This window comes from Phoenix dactylifera, chromosome 3, assembly GCF_009389715.1.
Source record: "Phoenix dactylifera cultivar Barhee BC4 chromosome 3, palm_55x_up_171113_PBpolish2nd_filt_p, whole genome shotgun sequence".
NCBI classification, from domain to species: Eukaryota; Viridiplantae; Streptophyta; class Magnoliopsida; order Arecales; family Arecaceae; genus Phoenix; species Phoenix dactylifera.
Window position 1 is genome coordinate 4,109,186 of NC_052394.1, and position 15,200 is coordinate 4,124,385.

General features: G+C 39.3%; 2 protein-coding genes across 2 annotated transcripts; one reads left to right on the forward strand and one right to left on the reverse strand.

Moving 5' to 3' along the window:
- Window positions 1–239: 239 nt before the first annotated feature.
- LOC103717495 (protein trichome birefringence-like 33) lies at window positions 240–4,849 on the forward strand. The gene is made up of 6 exons (XM_008805919.4): window positions 240–594; window positions 678–891; window positions 2,210–2,381; window positions 2,465–2,664; window positions 2,747–2,905; window positions 4,347–4,849. The coding sequence occupies exons 1-6, from the start codon at window positions 327–329 to the stop codon at window positions 4,687–4,689; spliced, it is 1,356 nt and encodes a 451-aa protein (XP_008804141.2). The 5' UTR covers window positions 240–326; the 3' UTR covers window positions 4,690–4,849.
- Window positions 4,850–12,968: 8,119 nt separating this feature from the next.
- On the reverse strand, window positions 12,969–14,452 carry LOC103717496 (abscisic acid receptor PYL4-like). Its single transcript, XM_008805920.4, has one exon. The coding sequence runs from the start codon at window positions 14,285–14,287 to the stop codon at window positions 13,613–13,615; it is 675 nt and encodes a 224-aa protein (XP_008804142.2). The 5' UTR covers window positions 14,288–14,452; the 3' UTR covers window positions 12,969–13,612.
- Window positions 14,453–15,200: the final 748 nt, after the last annotated feature.

Sequence of the window (15,200 nt, forward strand, 5' to 3'; positions counted from 1 at the left end):
CTATGCTCTTTCAAAATGCTCCCTTCCAATTTACTGTCAACTGTAGCAAGCTTTTTATACAGTAATGATACGTTAGGTAATGTTATGATAATCTCAAGAGACCTGATGTGGCCAGAAAGTCTGGTGAGAAAAAAGAGGGAATTCCCTCAAAAGAGGAAAACATGAGGAAAAAGGAACCACAATAACAAGGAAAAGGCCTCAGGCCACCAACCATACCAAGAACAATCAGCTAAATCTAGGTCCCACACACAGCAAAAAAATGTTACGATATAATTCACAGATTTAATATCTGACCCAACCTATGATTTAACTACATATTCTAGTTGATGATGGAGGAAACTTTGTATTCAAATTCTAGGAACAAGGTCCAACCGTCCAAGCTAAGGCGTATTTTCCGCTCATTAGCTCAAATGAAGCCCACCTCCTCTCCCCAGAGAAAGAGCTCCTTCTCCTTCTATGCCCTTACTCTATCATTCGTCGTCTTCGTGACCGTCCTCTATGGTGAAGACTTCAGCTGCATCTTAAGGCAACCGTTTCTGAAATCCCTACAGCTCCAAGGCGCAGAAAAACAAGAAGAATCCATAGCAACACAAGGTAAGGAAGCCAAATTTTTTGATGAACGAGATCCAGGGAGGAGTGTCTTCTTGCTTAGTATACTAACTCAATATTGGCCTTAGAGGAGGATGCTGTCTTACCATTTGCCATCGGAAGGACGGAGAAGAGGTGCGACGTGTTCAACGGTACATGGGTCTATGACAATGTAACAAGGCCTTACTACGCTGAGCCAGATTGCCCTTTCATCCAGCCTCAGCTGAAGTGCCAAGCTTATGGGAGGAAAGACAGGGCATACCAGAACTGGAGATGGCAACCTCATGGATGCTCTCTGCCAAGGTTTGTGTCGCCCACTCATAAGCACTTTGTTGTGGAAAAGAGAACTGCGTTCTTCTCTCGGTCACAATTTTGAGATGGTATAATTAAATTTAGCATGCTTTTTGCTGATCACTACAAAACTGCAGTCGAACTGCTCTCCTGACAGAAAATTTTTATTTGTCGAATGATTTGAAGAATTAATCTTGAAAAATGATATATTTACAAGTTATTCAATATTTTCCACTCAATAAGAGGAAATCAATTAATCTACTAGATATGTCTGGTTTATGAAATAGTAGAGAATTAGCCTTTTTAGCAAAGAATTGTAACTGCTAATATTAATTTTTTCACTTTTTCTCGCCTTCTTTTCGTCGCGAATGTGAGTCACTCCAAATTGCAAATTAATATCCTCATCAACCAAGGAAGCTATAGTCAGGATAAATGATAATTACTAACTGATAATATAATTAGTGTATTTTTTCAGTTTTCTAGACCGTATTATATGTATAATCCTATTATAAAGCATGATATCTTAGTTTATTGACTCATAAAGACATGCATTTTCTTGTGGCTGAATACTGCTCTGATAGTATTGCTTTCTTTCACAGGAAATTAATTAAGCAGAGAGTTAGAAGGACAAAACGAGAGCTTATTTCAAAAAAAGGAGGAGAAGAAGAAAATAAAAATAACATGGATTCTTATAGTTGACTGAGAACAAATGATTACTTTAATTTGTTTTTTCTAACCAATATACTGGCACCACTAAAAGCTTGCTAAAGCTTTTTTTCTTAAAGTCACTTGCTCTTATATGTTTATCTTCAAAAAACCCAGCTGCAAGCTCTTGTTTATAAGAATCTATCCCTGATTTTCGTTGTTCAATTTCCTATCTCAGAATTCATGGAATTTATCACTGAAGGCTTACACTAACAAATTAGCTTTTGAAAGTTTCAGAAATAAACCGTCTTATCCTCTTTTCTGATTATTCTAATATTAGAAACTAAGACTAACTGTGTGCTATATACTGTTTTCGATTTGATTCAATTGCATTTGATCAAAAAAATCAAGATGTATAGCCTCTTCTCAAAAATATATATATATATATATTTGCTTCCAACACTAGCTGAGGCAAATGGTAATGAACCAAGTTTAAACTAATTTCTCCGCTAATTTCCTCAAGAACACTAATCAACATGAAATAGCTTGATATAATGTTAAAAAAAAAAAAAATCAAATTTTATTAAAAAAAGTAAAACTTTTTCGTCAGTAATGGCAAATTCTTAGTTAATTCCAGGAACAATCCGCTGCCTCTGACTATATAAGCTCTCTGCACGGGTTACAGCTTTAATGCCACCTTTATGCTTGAAATGCTCCGAGGGAAGCGAATGATGTTCGTCGGAGACTCCTTAAATCGGGGTCAGTTCCTCTCCATGGTATGTCTCCTACAGCGTGCTGTTCCAAAGGGCTTCAAATCTATTCAAATCGTTGGATCACTTACCGTCTTTAAAGCTGAGGTAATCAACAGTCCATTCTCCGAAAGGTGTATTCTTACTACAATGTCTTGAGTTGGATTTTTCTCCTTGCTCTTAAAATGTAGAACTACAATGCTACGCTCATGTTCTACTGGGCTCCTTTTCTGGTGGAATCAAACTCTGATAATGCCATCGTGCACCGGGTGAAGGATAGAATAGTTCGTGCCAGGTCCATTGACAAGCACGCCCAACACTGGAAGGGAGTCGATATCATGGTCTTCAACACCTATATGTGGTGGATGACAGGCCAAAAGATGAAGATATTGTAACGTCCTCCTCCTATCATCTCTCTGCAACATTGTTTGGTTTGTTGTTTTACTCTTGGTCTTGACAGCTGCGCTTTGTAGGCGTGGGTCTTTCGACGGGGATTTAAAGGATATTAAGGAGATGGAAACAGAGGAAGCGTATCGTTTGGCGTTGAGGAGTATGGTGAGATGGGTAGAGAAGAACATGAATCCAGGGAAGACCAGGGTCTTCTTCACGAGCATGTCGCCTGCTCATGAGAGGTATTCCGCTTCTACCATCCGCAGTCTTTGGAACGCAGTTTTTAGAGGGAAGAATGATGGTTAGGTCGACCGTAAGCAGGTCGGGTTGAATTGGATACACAGGCACGAATCAAACCAAATCTATTTTGTGAATCAGATCAAAGAATTAAATCCAAACCTAATCTAGTTCTCTTTGAGTTAGATTAGACCGGATTTCATTTTAATTTTATCAATCTATCATTTTTTTTGGATTGAATCTGATAAAAGATAATTCCAAACAAAAATCATAGTAATCATATATAAATTGATTATCTAGTTATATCATGAGTATCGGATGCAAAAAATAATAGTATGCATTCTACATAGAATTTGATTGATAACCATGCATGATTATAATGGATAATGTAAATTATTGGCAGATTATATCATAAAAAGAAGTCTAATTTCTTATATTCAAGGAGGGTTTTGACATATATTGTATCTTAGTTTTGAATCGATGCATATTGCTTTCAATTTGGATTCTGAATTTAAGGATCCAAATCCAATCTATATCCAAGATAGATCATATTTTTGACTCTAATTTGGATTGGACTAGATTAATATTAGATCATTTTCGAATCAAAAGCTGGTCAATCCGATCTGCTTATGGCCCTAATGATGGTGAGAGCGAACAACATGACTATCAATGCTTTTAGGTGCCCAAGTCTAGGGCTAGTGGATAGCTTAAGCTTCAGTCTCAACCTAGGTTGCTCGGTCCAAGGTATGGACATCCTAGCCCAACCCAGTCTAGCCAACCAACCCTCTTCAATATTTAGGCCTATAGTTTTGTTTTGGGACTAGAATGCCATTTTGAAAGCTCTCATTTCCTTGACATTTACTATAACCAAAATATTGTTGTCTATGGATATCCGAGCCCAACATGATGTTGCCTTGCCGACCAAACCCCTCCTACATATGCTCTATGGTTTTGATGTAGCTTGGACCAGAATATCCAAATAGGCCCTTATAATTTTTTATTTTTTTCCTTGCAGCCCAAATGCTAGAATCTAGGCTAGGTTTGGAAAGGCTCTTAAAAAAGATAAAATAGATGGGCCGATAGAATCTAATTCCTATAAAATTTTCAGCCCAATCATGTAGAATATCCAAATAGGTCCTAAATGACAATTAAAACAAGAGGAATATTGATATATCTTGCACTTATTTGTCGTATATATTTATCAAAATATGATATATTTTCATCATTCACAATACCTCGACATCATCCTCACATGTAATTTTTTAGTATCAGCATCTGTTTCCCCTTTTGTGATATATCCGTTACATTTTTGCAACTTGGTATGAATTTTTGAGTAAGACCAAAACATAAAATTTTTCCAAATAATCTTCTTTATTATTAAGAATTTAAGAGCATGACTGGCTTCTACCACTAGTGGCTCGACGTGTAACTCGAAAGACTTTGCAGGAGCATGGAATGGGGAGGTGAGCCAGATGGTAATTGTCACAACGAAACAACTCCAATTCTCGACAACCCAGCATACTGGGGATTTGCTTCTAGTAAAAGCATAATGCAAGTTGTCAAGAAAGTTTTAAGCAAATCAAAAGTTCCCATCATGGTTCTGAACATCACCCAACTCTCAGAGTATCGCAAGGATGCACATACCTCGATTTACAAGAAGCAGTGGAATAAGTTGACACCTGAGCAATTGGCAAACCCTAGAAGCTATGCTGATTGTGTCCACTGGTGTTTGCCTGGCCTACAAGATACTTGGAATGAGCTTTTGTACACCAAGCTCTTTTTTCCTTAAGAGCAAACATTTATGTATGAAGGGTTATATTTTAATGACCATAACCCAAGTTCCCTTTTCTTCTAAACTGATCATTCTTTTTCTTTCTTTCTTATATCCTATGTTAACATCCATAATCTTGTGCTCAATGTTAATTTGATAGTCATAAATTGTTGATAAATCGAAAAAGAAACTGCAGAACTGATCAACCCTGCCTTCGACCTGTGCCTCAATTGCAATCAACCTCTTCAATGACTGAGGGATTGCAACTTTGTTTCCTTCGGCTACAACTCGTATTCAACCTCTGCTTACTATCATCTGCTAAGTCTCGAGCTTCAGCCATTATCAAGAAACTATATAGTGTTGCTGAGTTGAGAGAATGAAAGAATATTTCTTAATAGAAATTTCTTAGCAGAATAGGCTTTTCTTATGTTGGTGGTAGCGGTGTTGCTTGGAGAAAAAAAACTCTTACTCGACGGAAGAAAAGGGACTTTGCAAGATAATGCATAACTCTAGAATGTTCCTTAACAAAAACTTAATGGAACAAAAGGTGTTTTGAAGTTGGCTTGCTTTTCAAAAAATGACAATCTTTTTTTTTTTTTTTGTTCTGGCTTATACACAACTAACATATTGTTATCTTCTTTGCTTTCTCATGGGTTTGTTTGGTTACAACTGACATCTGCAGTTCTGATCTGACAAACTCTCTACTTCCTGTAACTCATCCTCTCTGTAATTACCAATTTTTTTAATAAAGTCTTGGGTGGCTTTTGCCTCCCTTAGTGTCCAAAAAGATAAATCAAGAAAATTATAGATGTTATGTGGAAGCTTTTTCTCTAGCATAAATCATTATAATGCCTTTGTAACAACAAGTTCTTTCTCCAATCAATTTGCACAACTAGAAACGAAAGATATTAGTGAAGCAAGTTAAGTCTAAATTGATGTAAATTTAAATTTAAAATATTTATTTTTATGAAAATAACTAAATTTAAATGAAAAATATTTGATTGTTGTATCATCAGCATATTAAATAGATGAATTTAAAAACTCCGCGCAAAATTTTTAATCAATATGATTGTAATTTCTGACCTTGTCCTTCTTTCTGTTTTCCAATCCCTTACTTCTCTTGGCTCTTCTATGAAACTTTAAAATAGGGCCTGGTTGGCAATTAGACAACTGCTTCAGGTTTTCTGAGCAATTATCTCGTAACATGTAACGTAAGTTGGAAGGTTTTGCCAACTTACAAATTTGGGATTGCAAGATGATTACATGTTCCTTGAGGGGTCTTTAGTAATTTTTTGTGATATACGGGAGTCCCTAGCGCTACCGCTAGCACCAGCCGGTTTCATTTGAAACATGTAAATTTAGAACTGATAGATGACTAAAATACTATTTAGGTGCTTCCAAGCAATTCCCTCATAAGTCGCCGCAACCTGCCGACTTTTCTGGGTACTTGTAGAGTTTGCCGCTTTACATAGCACTTGTAAATGTCGGACTTCAATGTAATTATAATTCTGATTAGGGTCTCTAAATAATTTTCCCATAACTTTTCCGTTTCGCACCCAAGAAGAAAATGGTCTCCCCTAGTTCTCCTTCATTTTCTTCTCCTCCAGTCCGTGAGCCTTATCCATTAACTCCTTCCTTTCCACAAACCCTAGCCTCTGGCTTTTCCACAAATCACCGAGCTCTGCCTCTTCTAAAATGGTCTAGTGTCCGATGAGATATCGCTTGTCGCTTTCGAAGCCACCGTGTTCTTTGGATCTTCTACTCACTCCCTTCGAATTAAACAAGATATTTACTCTTGATGCTCCAAATTCTCTTTCTTTGCAATCTAAAAGGAAAAAAGTTTTTTTTTTTTTCTTCATCAACTTCTTGCTATTTTTTATAGAGTTTGATATTTGAACTTATCGAAGCTTTCAATTTAGAGTGCTTCCGTAGGCTTCTTTCCTCGAAGAGTTGCCGTATAGCATTGATAAGCCATATCCTTAAATATCTTGACCAAATGCTGGTTAGTAGCTCCAGCATTCTTTAATCGGTATGATCTTGTAGCAGTATAACCCTTTATTAGAACTGATGTCAATGTAAGGACCCACATTTTTTGGTGGGCTTGGGCCGGCCCGACACATGAAACGGGAGGGAGACTCCCGAACAGAGTCTTCCCTCCCCTATTTCAATTGCTTCCTGAATCCACCGGAAGAGGAAAAAAAAAACAGAGGAAAAGGGAGATCAAATCCTACCTAATTTGCATCAATCTCTATCTATACAAGAATCTATTCCTCTCCTCCTAGGGCATCAAGCGAGAGCTCTTTCAAAAAAAAGAGAGAGAGAGAGAGATCTGTGAGAAGCTTGGGTTATTCGCCGTCGCGCTTGCTGGAGGAGCTCGCTGGAGGTGAGATGAGGTCTCTCTCCTTCCTCTCTCTTAGCCGCAGGCCACTATTCTTTGGGAATATGGCCGGTAAGCCGCCGGATTGAGGAAACCCGAACCTGCTCTCGGTGGCTTGGTCCCTTCTTCCGTTCAGCCGGCCGTCGTCGGGCATGGCGCACCGCCACGGTCCGACGACCATGGGGCATCGCCGGCCGTGGGCTGCTTGCTGCCGAGCATCTTCGCCCTTTCCATCGGGAAGAATGAAGAAGGGAGAGAGAGAAAGGGAGATTTCTTCTCTTCCCTTTCCCTTTTCTTATTATATGTTTTTCTTCTTCTCTCTCTAGTTGGGGGTTCTCTCCCTAACCTTGGATCTGGGAAGATCATTGTTTTGAGGGTTCTGGATTATCATCTATCTTGGATGATTTTTTTTAATGATGACTTGGTTATGTAGGGGAACAATCTGTTGGACAAGAGGACATTGAGTGGAGTTCTGCGCATTCCAGTCCCTAGATCGCCGTGAGGGCGAGTGAATAGTTTGTCTGAGTTTTTCAATAAGGGTAGGAATTCTTGTACGCCAACCTACATGATATAAATACTTTTGTACCATATATGTATGATATGCTATGATCCAGATAAGTTAGAAGTATAAATAGTTTTATATTAAATTGTATTTTGATCGTATGGACTTGTGATTGGTATTATGATGGATGCATGTATGCGTATAACCTATACCTACATAATTGGATTTATGGATGTGGTGGTATGGACTAACCATGTTATATTGATTGCCCTATCATGGGCTGGAAACGTGACCAGAGGTCAGAAATGTGATATTATCGATTGCCCCATCATAGGCTGGAAATGTGATACTATCGATTGCCCCGTCACATGCTGGAAACGTGATACTATCGATTGCCCCGTCACGGGCCGGAAATATGATACTATCGATTGCCCCGTCACGGGCTGGAAATGTGATACTATCGATTGCCCTGTCACAGGCTGGAAATGTGATACTATCGATTGCCCCGTCACAGGCTGGAAATGTGATACTATCGATTGCCCCGTCACGGGCCAGAAACGTGACCGGGATATAGCCCAAAGTCAGAAAGATAATTGATCCAGATCAAGTTAACATAGAATGGAAAGAAAAGGCATTGAAAATAGTAATAAAGATTTATGAGCTATCATATGCTATATCATTCATGTGTGGCTGGACTTTCATTGATGTTTGACGTACATACTTATATTGATTATTTGAGCATTTTGGAAACCGTTTATGATTTCATGAAATGTGCATCGATTTGTCGTGGTTTTTCGAATTCATATTACTATTGTGTTGGTATGGATGTGTGGGGTTCTTACTGGGTTGTAAAGCTCACCCCCCTTCTTCTTTTTCTTTTCAGAGTTGCAGGATGCATAGATATGGATAGGTTGGGCACGGAGCGCGAGTATCAAAATCATTAGCTTGTTAGTTAGTTTATCTTTTTTTGATGTCAATAAATATTTGAAGATCTTGTAATTGAACCAAATTGATTATCTGGATATGTTGGATTTGTCAATTTGAATAAATTAATTAGTTGTGAACTTATTGGATTTTTGTTTATCTTAGGCCTTGCATGATCTTTAGGATACTACTCTAGGGTCCATGCGGCCGGTCGCGTACCGATCTCAGGTTCTGAGTTCGGGACGTGACAGTCAATGAGTTGTTGGCCGTTTTTTGTATGGTCATCAATTCACTGTATAAGTGTTAGTCTCTTTTTGTTACAAGACTCCCAAAGTATTTCAATTGAATGCTCTTTAATATCTCTATGAAAGTGCTGACATGATAGACATTATCATTTGGCTAGGGAGGGGTTTAGGTAAGAGATTAAAACTTACTATTGTTTCATAAAGCAGAGCGTTTTGGAGTGAAAAAAATAATGTTCATTGCTTAGCGCTTTCGAACCTAAAAATCTAAACTAGCTTAATTGTTTAAACCCCACTGTTTAACCGTCCTTGCCTCTGGGAGATGAGCTCTGAATCCATTATCTATTGTAAATTAGCAATGAGCACAAACCACCACGTGAAATTTTTTTAATGCATATTGGTTTGAAGCATTAACTTTATTTTGGGAACACCAAAAGTGAAGCCACTCAAAAAGAGCTGCACCATGCCATTCTATTGTAAATGATTCAAAGCATGTGGCTAAAGGATGGTAGTGATAGGTTTTTATTTGTTGCAAGTTTTACGTACATGGTCAAAAGAGATCAAGTTGCTGTCTCGTGGGTGCAGAGATCCTTTTGGTGCATCTATATTGATAGATCTAAGGTGGGACAACTTCCTTGAAACTAGTCGTAGATCCCCAGTTGTAGTTGTCCTGGTGCTCGTCAACGTTGGCAGATGCAACCAAGAGTGGGCGCCAAGCTTGACTAAAGAGAGCAGAGCAGGGCATCCAAGCAGATCAAAAGCAGGGACCATAACTTAGCCATTTCCTTCTCCAATAAAGTTGCACTTAAAGTGGAAACAGGAAAAGATCAAGTGGAGCCACCATATGTCTCTTAGATTTTGATCTATCCTGGAATTTTAAGCCTTTTTCCTTGACATTATAAATGTATAAGTTTTATCCTATGCTATGATGCTAGGTAGGCTACATATATATATATATATATATATATATATATATAGAGAGAGAGAGAGAGAGAGAGAGAGAGAGAGAGACCTCTAAGTTCATTGGATATGAAATGGGAAACAGAAATACAAAGCAGTTACATGGCTACAAGCCTACAAGTCTGAATTGGTCCCAATGGACCATGCAATTCTTTAATCCATAGTTCAACTACAATTAGCAGTTTGTTTGCTTATAGATGATTAATTTGATAAGCATTTACTTGAGCCTCCATCATTGTGGACAACCTAATATTGCTTGATGGAGTACCTAGAAGGTTGGCGCTTCTATTTTTTGAGAAAAAGGAAAGAGAAAAATGAGGTTCACACTTCACCCAAAAAAAATTCATGCTAGCATGGCAATAATGTCTGAATGCGGATGCTATGCCAGGATATTCAGGAGAGGTTGACAGAGAAAATCTTCCTCTCAGAATAGTATAAGTCTACTAGAAAATTCAAGGGGGAAATAAAGTTCTTAACCTTATGCAGCAAATCCAATAATCATGGGATTGCATTTCTTGAAGTACATAACATACCAATATCTTACCGTTGATTTCTTCTTTTGTCTTCGCTCGAGCATCTCCATGACCTAATTTACATCAAATCCTATGCAACATATCAGATGTTGAATCTAAAAAGTGTGCAGCTGACCAGTTATCATGTTCGACAAGACCAAGTTTGTTCTTTCTTCTACTCATTGATCATCTATTTGTGCTCCTCAAGGAGGGCTCTTCTAGTTAAGTGTTTGTAGTAGGCCACCAGTGGTTTGCTCTGACTAACCTTGTATCAATGGCAAACCCAAAACAGAATATTTATGTACTTTAGCATAGGCTAAGATAATGTTAGAAGATGTTAATTAACTGAAAATAAGAAACTCCATTTTAGATGACTTCAGCACATAAGATCTGATTTTTTGGAGAACAATGGTAAGAGCTATCACTGATCAGCTCAAAGATATGACGTGTTGCTTCAGCATATAGTTCATTATAGTGAAATTATTACACATTGAATTACCACCGGTTGACCCTCATTTATATTCTCGAGAAAGTGCACTAGAATATGAGGTATGTTGACTTTTTTTTGGATGTATCCGTACCCGATTTGTATGAACCATCCGTTTAGCAAACGAAAAAAATATGAGGTATGTTCAGCAAGAAAAGCCATGTAATTGATGCCTCTGAGCTCCATTTCTAAGACCGACTACTTCATTGCATTTGTGCTCATAAAGCATGAGAGATACAGCTGATCTTAGCCTAATTGTAATGTGATGGCTACAATTTGCTAGCGTCTTTGTACATATTGTTGTTACCATCATTTGATGCAACACTTCAGAAGGTTCTGTTCCTGAATACATTGAAGTTTTTAGTAATTTCAGAGAACCAATCAATAGTTATATCTCATAATCAGCCATAGAGAAGTTCAGACTTGGATATATCAGCAGTTGTTTATGTGTGTTTATTATTGGAGAATGGTTTCACCTTCACAGCAATGGGCAAAATGGGTATTCTAAAATAGCAAATGGAGAGGGTGGGGCTACAGGAGTTGCTATCAGCAGTTGTCCACGTCAAAGATTGAATACTTCAAGATTGTTAAGAGTCGCTGTAAAACTCAAAATTTGACAAAGAGAATCTGACTTGATCAAAGGATTTTAATAACTCTTTAATCGCATGGATCACGGTAAGCTTGGAAACTTGGTGCTGACTGAGACCAAGTTAAATTGGTGTTGAATGATCTCCAGTCAATGCAACTTATCTGATAATGTATTGAATTATGCAATTTTTACTGCATTAGTTTGGTTAAATAAACAGAACAATCAATAGCATCATAAGACCGAAAGCAGCATTGGTTTCTTCATCAGTTCTCCTCCTTTGAGACTGAATCCACTCTTCACCTACCCTGGCAATCCCCATGTTGCTCCTTCTAAGTAGCAAAAATATCATTTCCAGGTAAGGCACCTTGAATTTTCTTTTGAATGCAACAAATAGCAGACAAATGAGTAATTTTTATGTGAGACAGACCATTAGTTCTCTTCTTTCAGAGCATCCATCCATTGTCTAAGTTGATCTGAGAATTTCTCTGTCTTTGGATCAAATTGCGCACCTATGTTTTCCACTGAGGACTGACACTTGGATTCCCTTTCTTTTTAGAGGACACTAGAGTTGATCCTCCCTCTCGATCTCTAGCCTTAATTTATGCTCAAGTCCGCTGATAAACTGAAGTTTGCGTAGGATGAACCGGGGGCCAGTGATAGCCAAGAATATTTTTGGCGGTGAATGACTGTGCGGTCAATTTGAAGAGAGGGCTTGGAACGTGACCCACGGAGAGGGTTGTGGCGAGAAAAATGGGTGGGACGAGAGAAGGTTTTATGATAAACAGGAGACCACGGGGATCTATTAAAGGCTGCCTTACCAACTTGCAGCGCAACTTGCAAACCATGCCAGCCATTATTCAAATTGAAACAGTACGCAAGGGAAGAAAAAATAAGAAGAGAGAGACGGGAACTTAAGCTTGTCAATAGAAAAGGCCCCCAACTTGCCTTTCTTTTAAGAAAGTAGGGGACAAGTTGGGAGTTATCAAGAACAAGTTGCACGGCCAGCATCGCCGATCTCCCATCGATAGAAAGATGCACTTATGGTGGTTCATGCGTCTCCATGCATAACATTGACAGGGGAGAATGTCATATATATATATATACACACACACACACATATATGCATATATGCATATATACATATATATATTTATGTATAGAGAGAGGCACAGAGAGTTTTCTGACCTTCAAATTTTATTACTTGGAAACTTTATTCAGAACAATACGGGTAAACATTCATACGTATATGATCAGGACTATCATTTGGTCACAAACGGGCAGTGATTATATATATATATTGGGAGGGGGGGGGGGCAATATTTATATTAATAAACAACCACCAGACATATTTGCTGATGATCATTAAAAATTATTTTCCAGCCATTCTTTCTCTATCAAATGCACTGGCAAGGTTGCATTTGTATGACATCATTGATTTGATAATAGCTCAAGGATCACGAAGACCTGCATAAAAAAGGCCTATTTGTTGGAGAATCCAGAGATGTGATTTAGTTTTATAGCCAATATTCGTCCAAGTAATAATAAATTTAGTCGATTCTTGTATTAGAGATGATGAGAAAAAGGAGAAAAAGATGGTGGTAGAGTATTAAACTCATGCATATATATTATGTAGAACCAGAGAGGCCAGCAAAGCAATCAAACCAATTGAGAAGCCAACTTTAGCACCCTGACTAATTTACTAACATAGGCTCCTTGGAGTAAAAGGTTTAATGCTCTCCAAAACAGCTGCCATCTTTGAGCCAAAAGAGAGGACGTTCTATAACATTTTTTCATGGTTCAATGTAACCAGGCAGCCCCCTTCAAGTTCTGGCAGTTTTCAGCCACAGTTTTATTCTAATGCAACTCCATGGCTCTAATAGGCCACTATCTTCACACTCTCATTTGTAAATCTTAGTAAAAAAAGTTGTTATAATCGAATGCAGCATCCATCGCATGTTGCACCTTGGATCACACATATAATCAAAAAGATAACCTTGCTTTAAAAGACAAGTATGAACAAATTAGAGATTGTACCAAAAAAAAAAAAAAAATTAGAGAGAGAAAGAGAGTGAGTGGGGACATTATTCACAATAGTCTATAGTACTTGTATCCTTAAAAAAGAGAGAAAAATAAAAATCAAAGAGAGAAAAAGGGGAAGAAGAACGGGAAAAAAAAGAAAGGAAAGAAGGAGAGGGAGAAACGAAGGGCATGGCTATGCGGTACAACGTAGTCGTCGTCCCATTCCAAGTGGGTGGGCGCGGTGGTCCCCGCGCCCGGGGACGAGCCCCAGGAGACGAGGAAAAACCAAACGATCCAGCTTGCAAAAAAAGAAGCCCCCGCACCCGGACTTAATTACGAGTCTGCCCACCGTCGGCGGCGCCGCGCCGGGCGAGGCTCTCGGCGGTGCGAGCCAGCGACTGGAGGTTGCACTTGACGATGGTGTCCACGAAGACCTGCGTGTCCTCCGTCGTGTTCCCCGCCGGCACGTCGACCACGTACGATTCCACCACCACGGTCCCCCCGCCGGCCGCGTGGAGGGTGGTCACAGACCGGTAGTTCGCCAGCCTGTGCTCGCCGCCGACGACCCGGAAGCTGAGAACGTGGCTCTCGTCGTCGAGGATCTCGAGGCGCTCGGTGCTGGTCACCGCCGGGAGGCCGGAGATCACCTGGACCTCGCGGAGGGTGCCGACGTCGCCGTCGCCGACGAGGACGTGGCAGCTCTTGACGAAGTGCTTGTAGACCTGGGGCTTGTCGAAGCGGCGGACCACCGACCACACCGTCGGCACGGGGGCGGCGATGGCCTGTACCACGGCGGAGCAGCACTGCCGCGGCCCCACCGCGTGCTCGTGATGCCTCGCCACCTCCTCCGGCACCGCGTGCGCCGTGCACCGCTCCCCCGCAACCGTCTTGCCGCCGGCAATCGCCCCCTGGGTCATGTTGCTTCCGTTGGTGACACCGCCGCCGGGTGTGGTGCTGAGCCTCTGGTGTTGGACGCAGGACTTCGGAAGAGGAGCGCAAGGCATTACTCGGTACGACGGAGAGATGGTTATCGAGTTTGCTTGGGGAGGTTTGTATACATAGTGATGCGTTGGAAAAGTATGGGGTTAGACGATATTAATTTATCTAATGATTTTTTTATTGGATTCAAGGTTTATTATTGTTGGTTGCAGTGCAAATTGAGCAATTGGGGGGGGAGGGGGGGATTTTGGCCGGGTTTCCAAGGGGGTTTTTGTAATGCGGAAAGTGGGGAGGAAGGGGAAGAGGGGGGTGGTTGGATTAATTAAAATTAAAGAGATTGATGTTTGTGAGTGATAAAATAAAGGAGCAAGTTGTTGGTTGGACGCTAGCATAACTTACCATTTCACCTTTGATTATTTTTTTTTATCTTTTTTGAATTCTGAATTTTGTTTTTTATTATGTTGAAATTATGGCTCTACTTATCTGGAAATTTATTTTATTTGGTATAAGCATTGTTCGTTCTATCTGTTAGGCTTTAATTGTAAATAGAGGTTTTTTTCAGCAAAAAAAATAATAGAGAGAGGTTTTGGATATGGATGAATTATTATAGCATCTTTCTTGAACATGTGGACTTGATGAAAAATGCTAGGTTATGAATACATCAGATATCTCAATACTGGTTATTACTGAGATGATAGTTGCCTATATTCTTGTCATATACAAATTTAGTTAGTGCTTCAGTTGTTGTCCTACGTGGGTTATGGCTCGTCCACGTAGAAAAGTCTCATAATGGATAATGTAAATATCTAATAAGCTCATCTCTGTCCTTTCTTGTATGGCTTGTCACTAAAATATATCTAGTAAAGTTCTGTCCTTCTCGATATCAACTATCCAAAGATAAAAAATTATAGTGCTAATTGTTATCTCAATTTGTCTATGATATGCATAATAAAGCTACTCCTTTTTTGAAAAATATGA

Excerpts from the sequence above, each read along its gene's own strand:
- LOC103717496 (XM_008805920.4), bottom strand. The coding sequence starts at position 14,287 with ATGCCTTGCGCTCCTCTTCCGAAGTCCTGCGTCCAACACCAGAGGCTC.
- LOC103717495 (XM_008805919.4), top strand. The coding sequence starts at position 327 with ATGATGGAGGAAACTTTGTATTCAAATTCTAGGAACAAGGTCCAACCG. Across the intron at positions 2,382-2,464 it reads TTACCGTCTTTAAAGCTGAG|AACTACAATGCTACGCTCAT; the intron begins GTAATCAACAGT and ends CTTAAAATGTAG. Across the intron at positions 2,906-4,346 it reads ATGTCGCCTGCTCATGAGAG|GAGCATGGAATGGGGAGGTG; the intron begins GTATTCCGCTTC and ends AAGACTTTGCAG.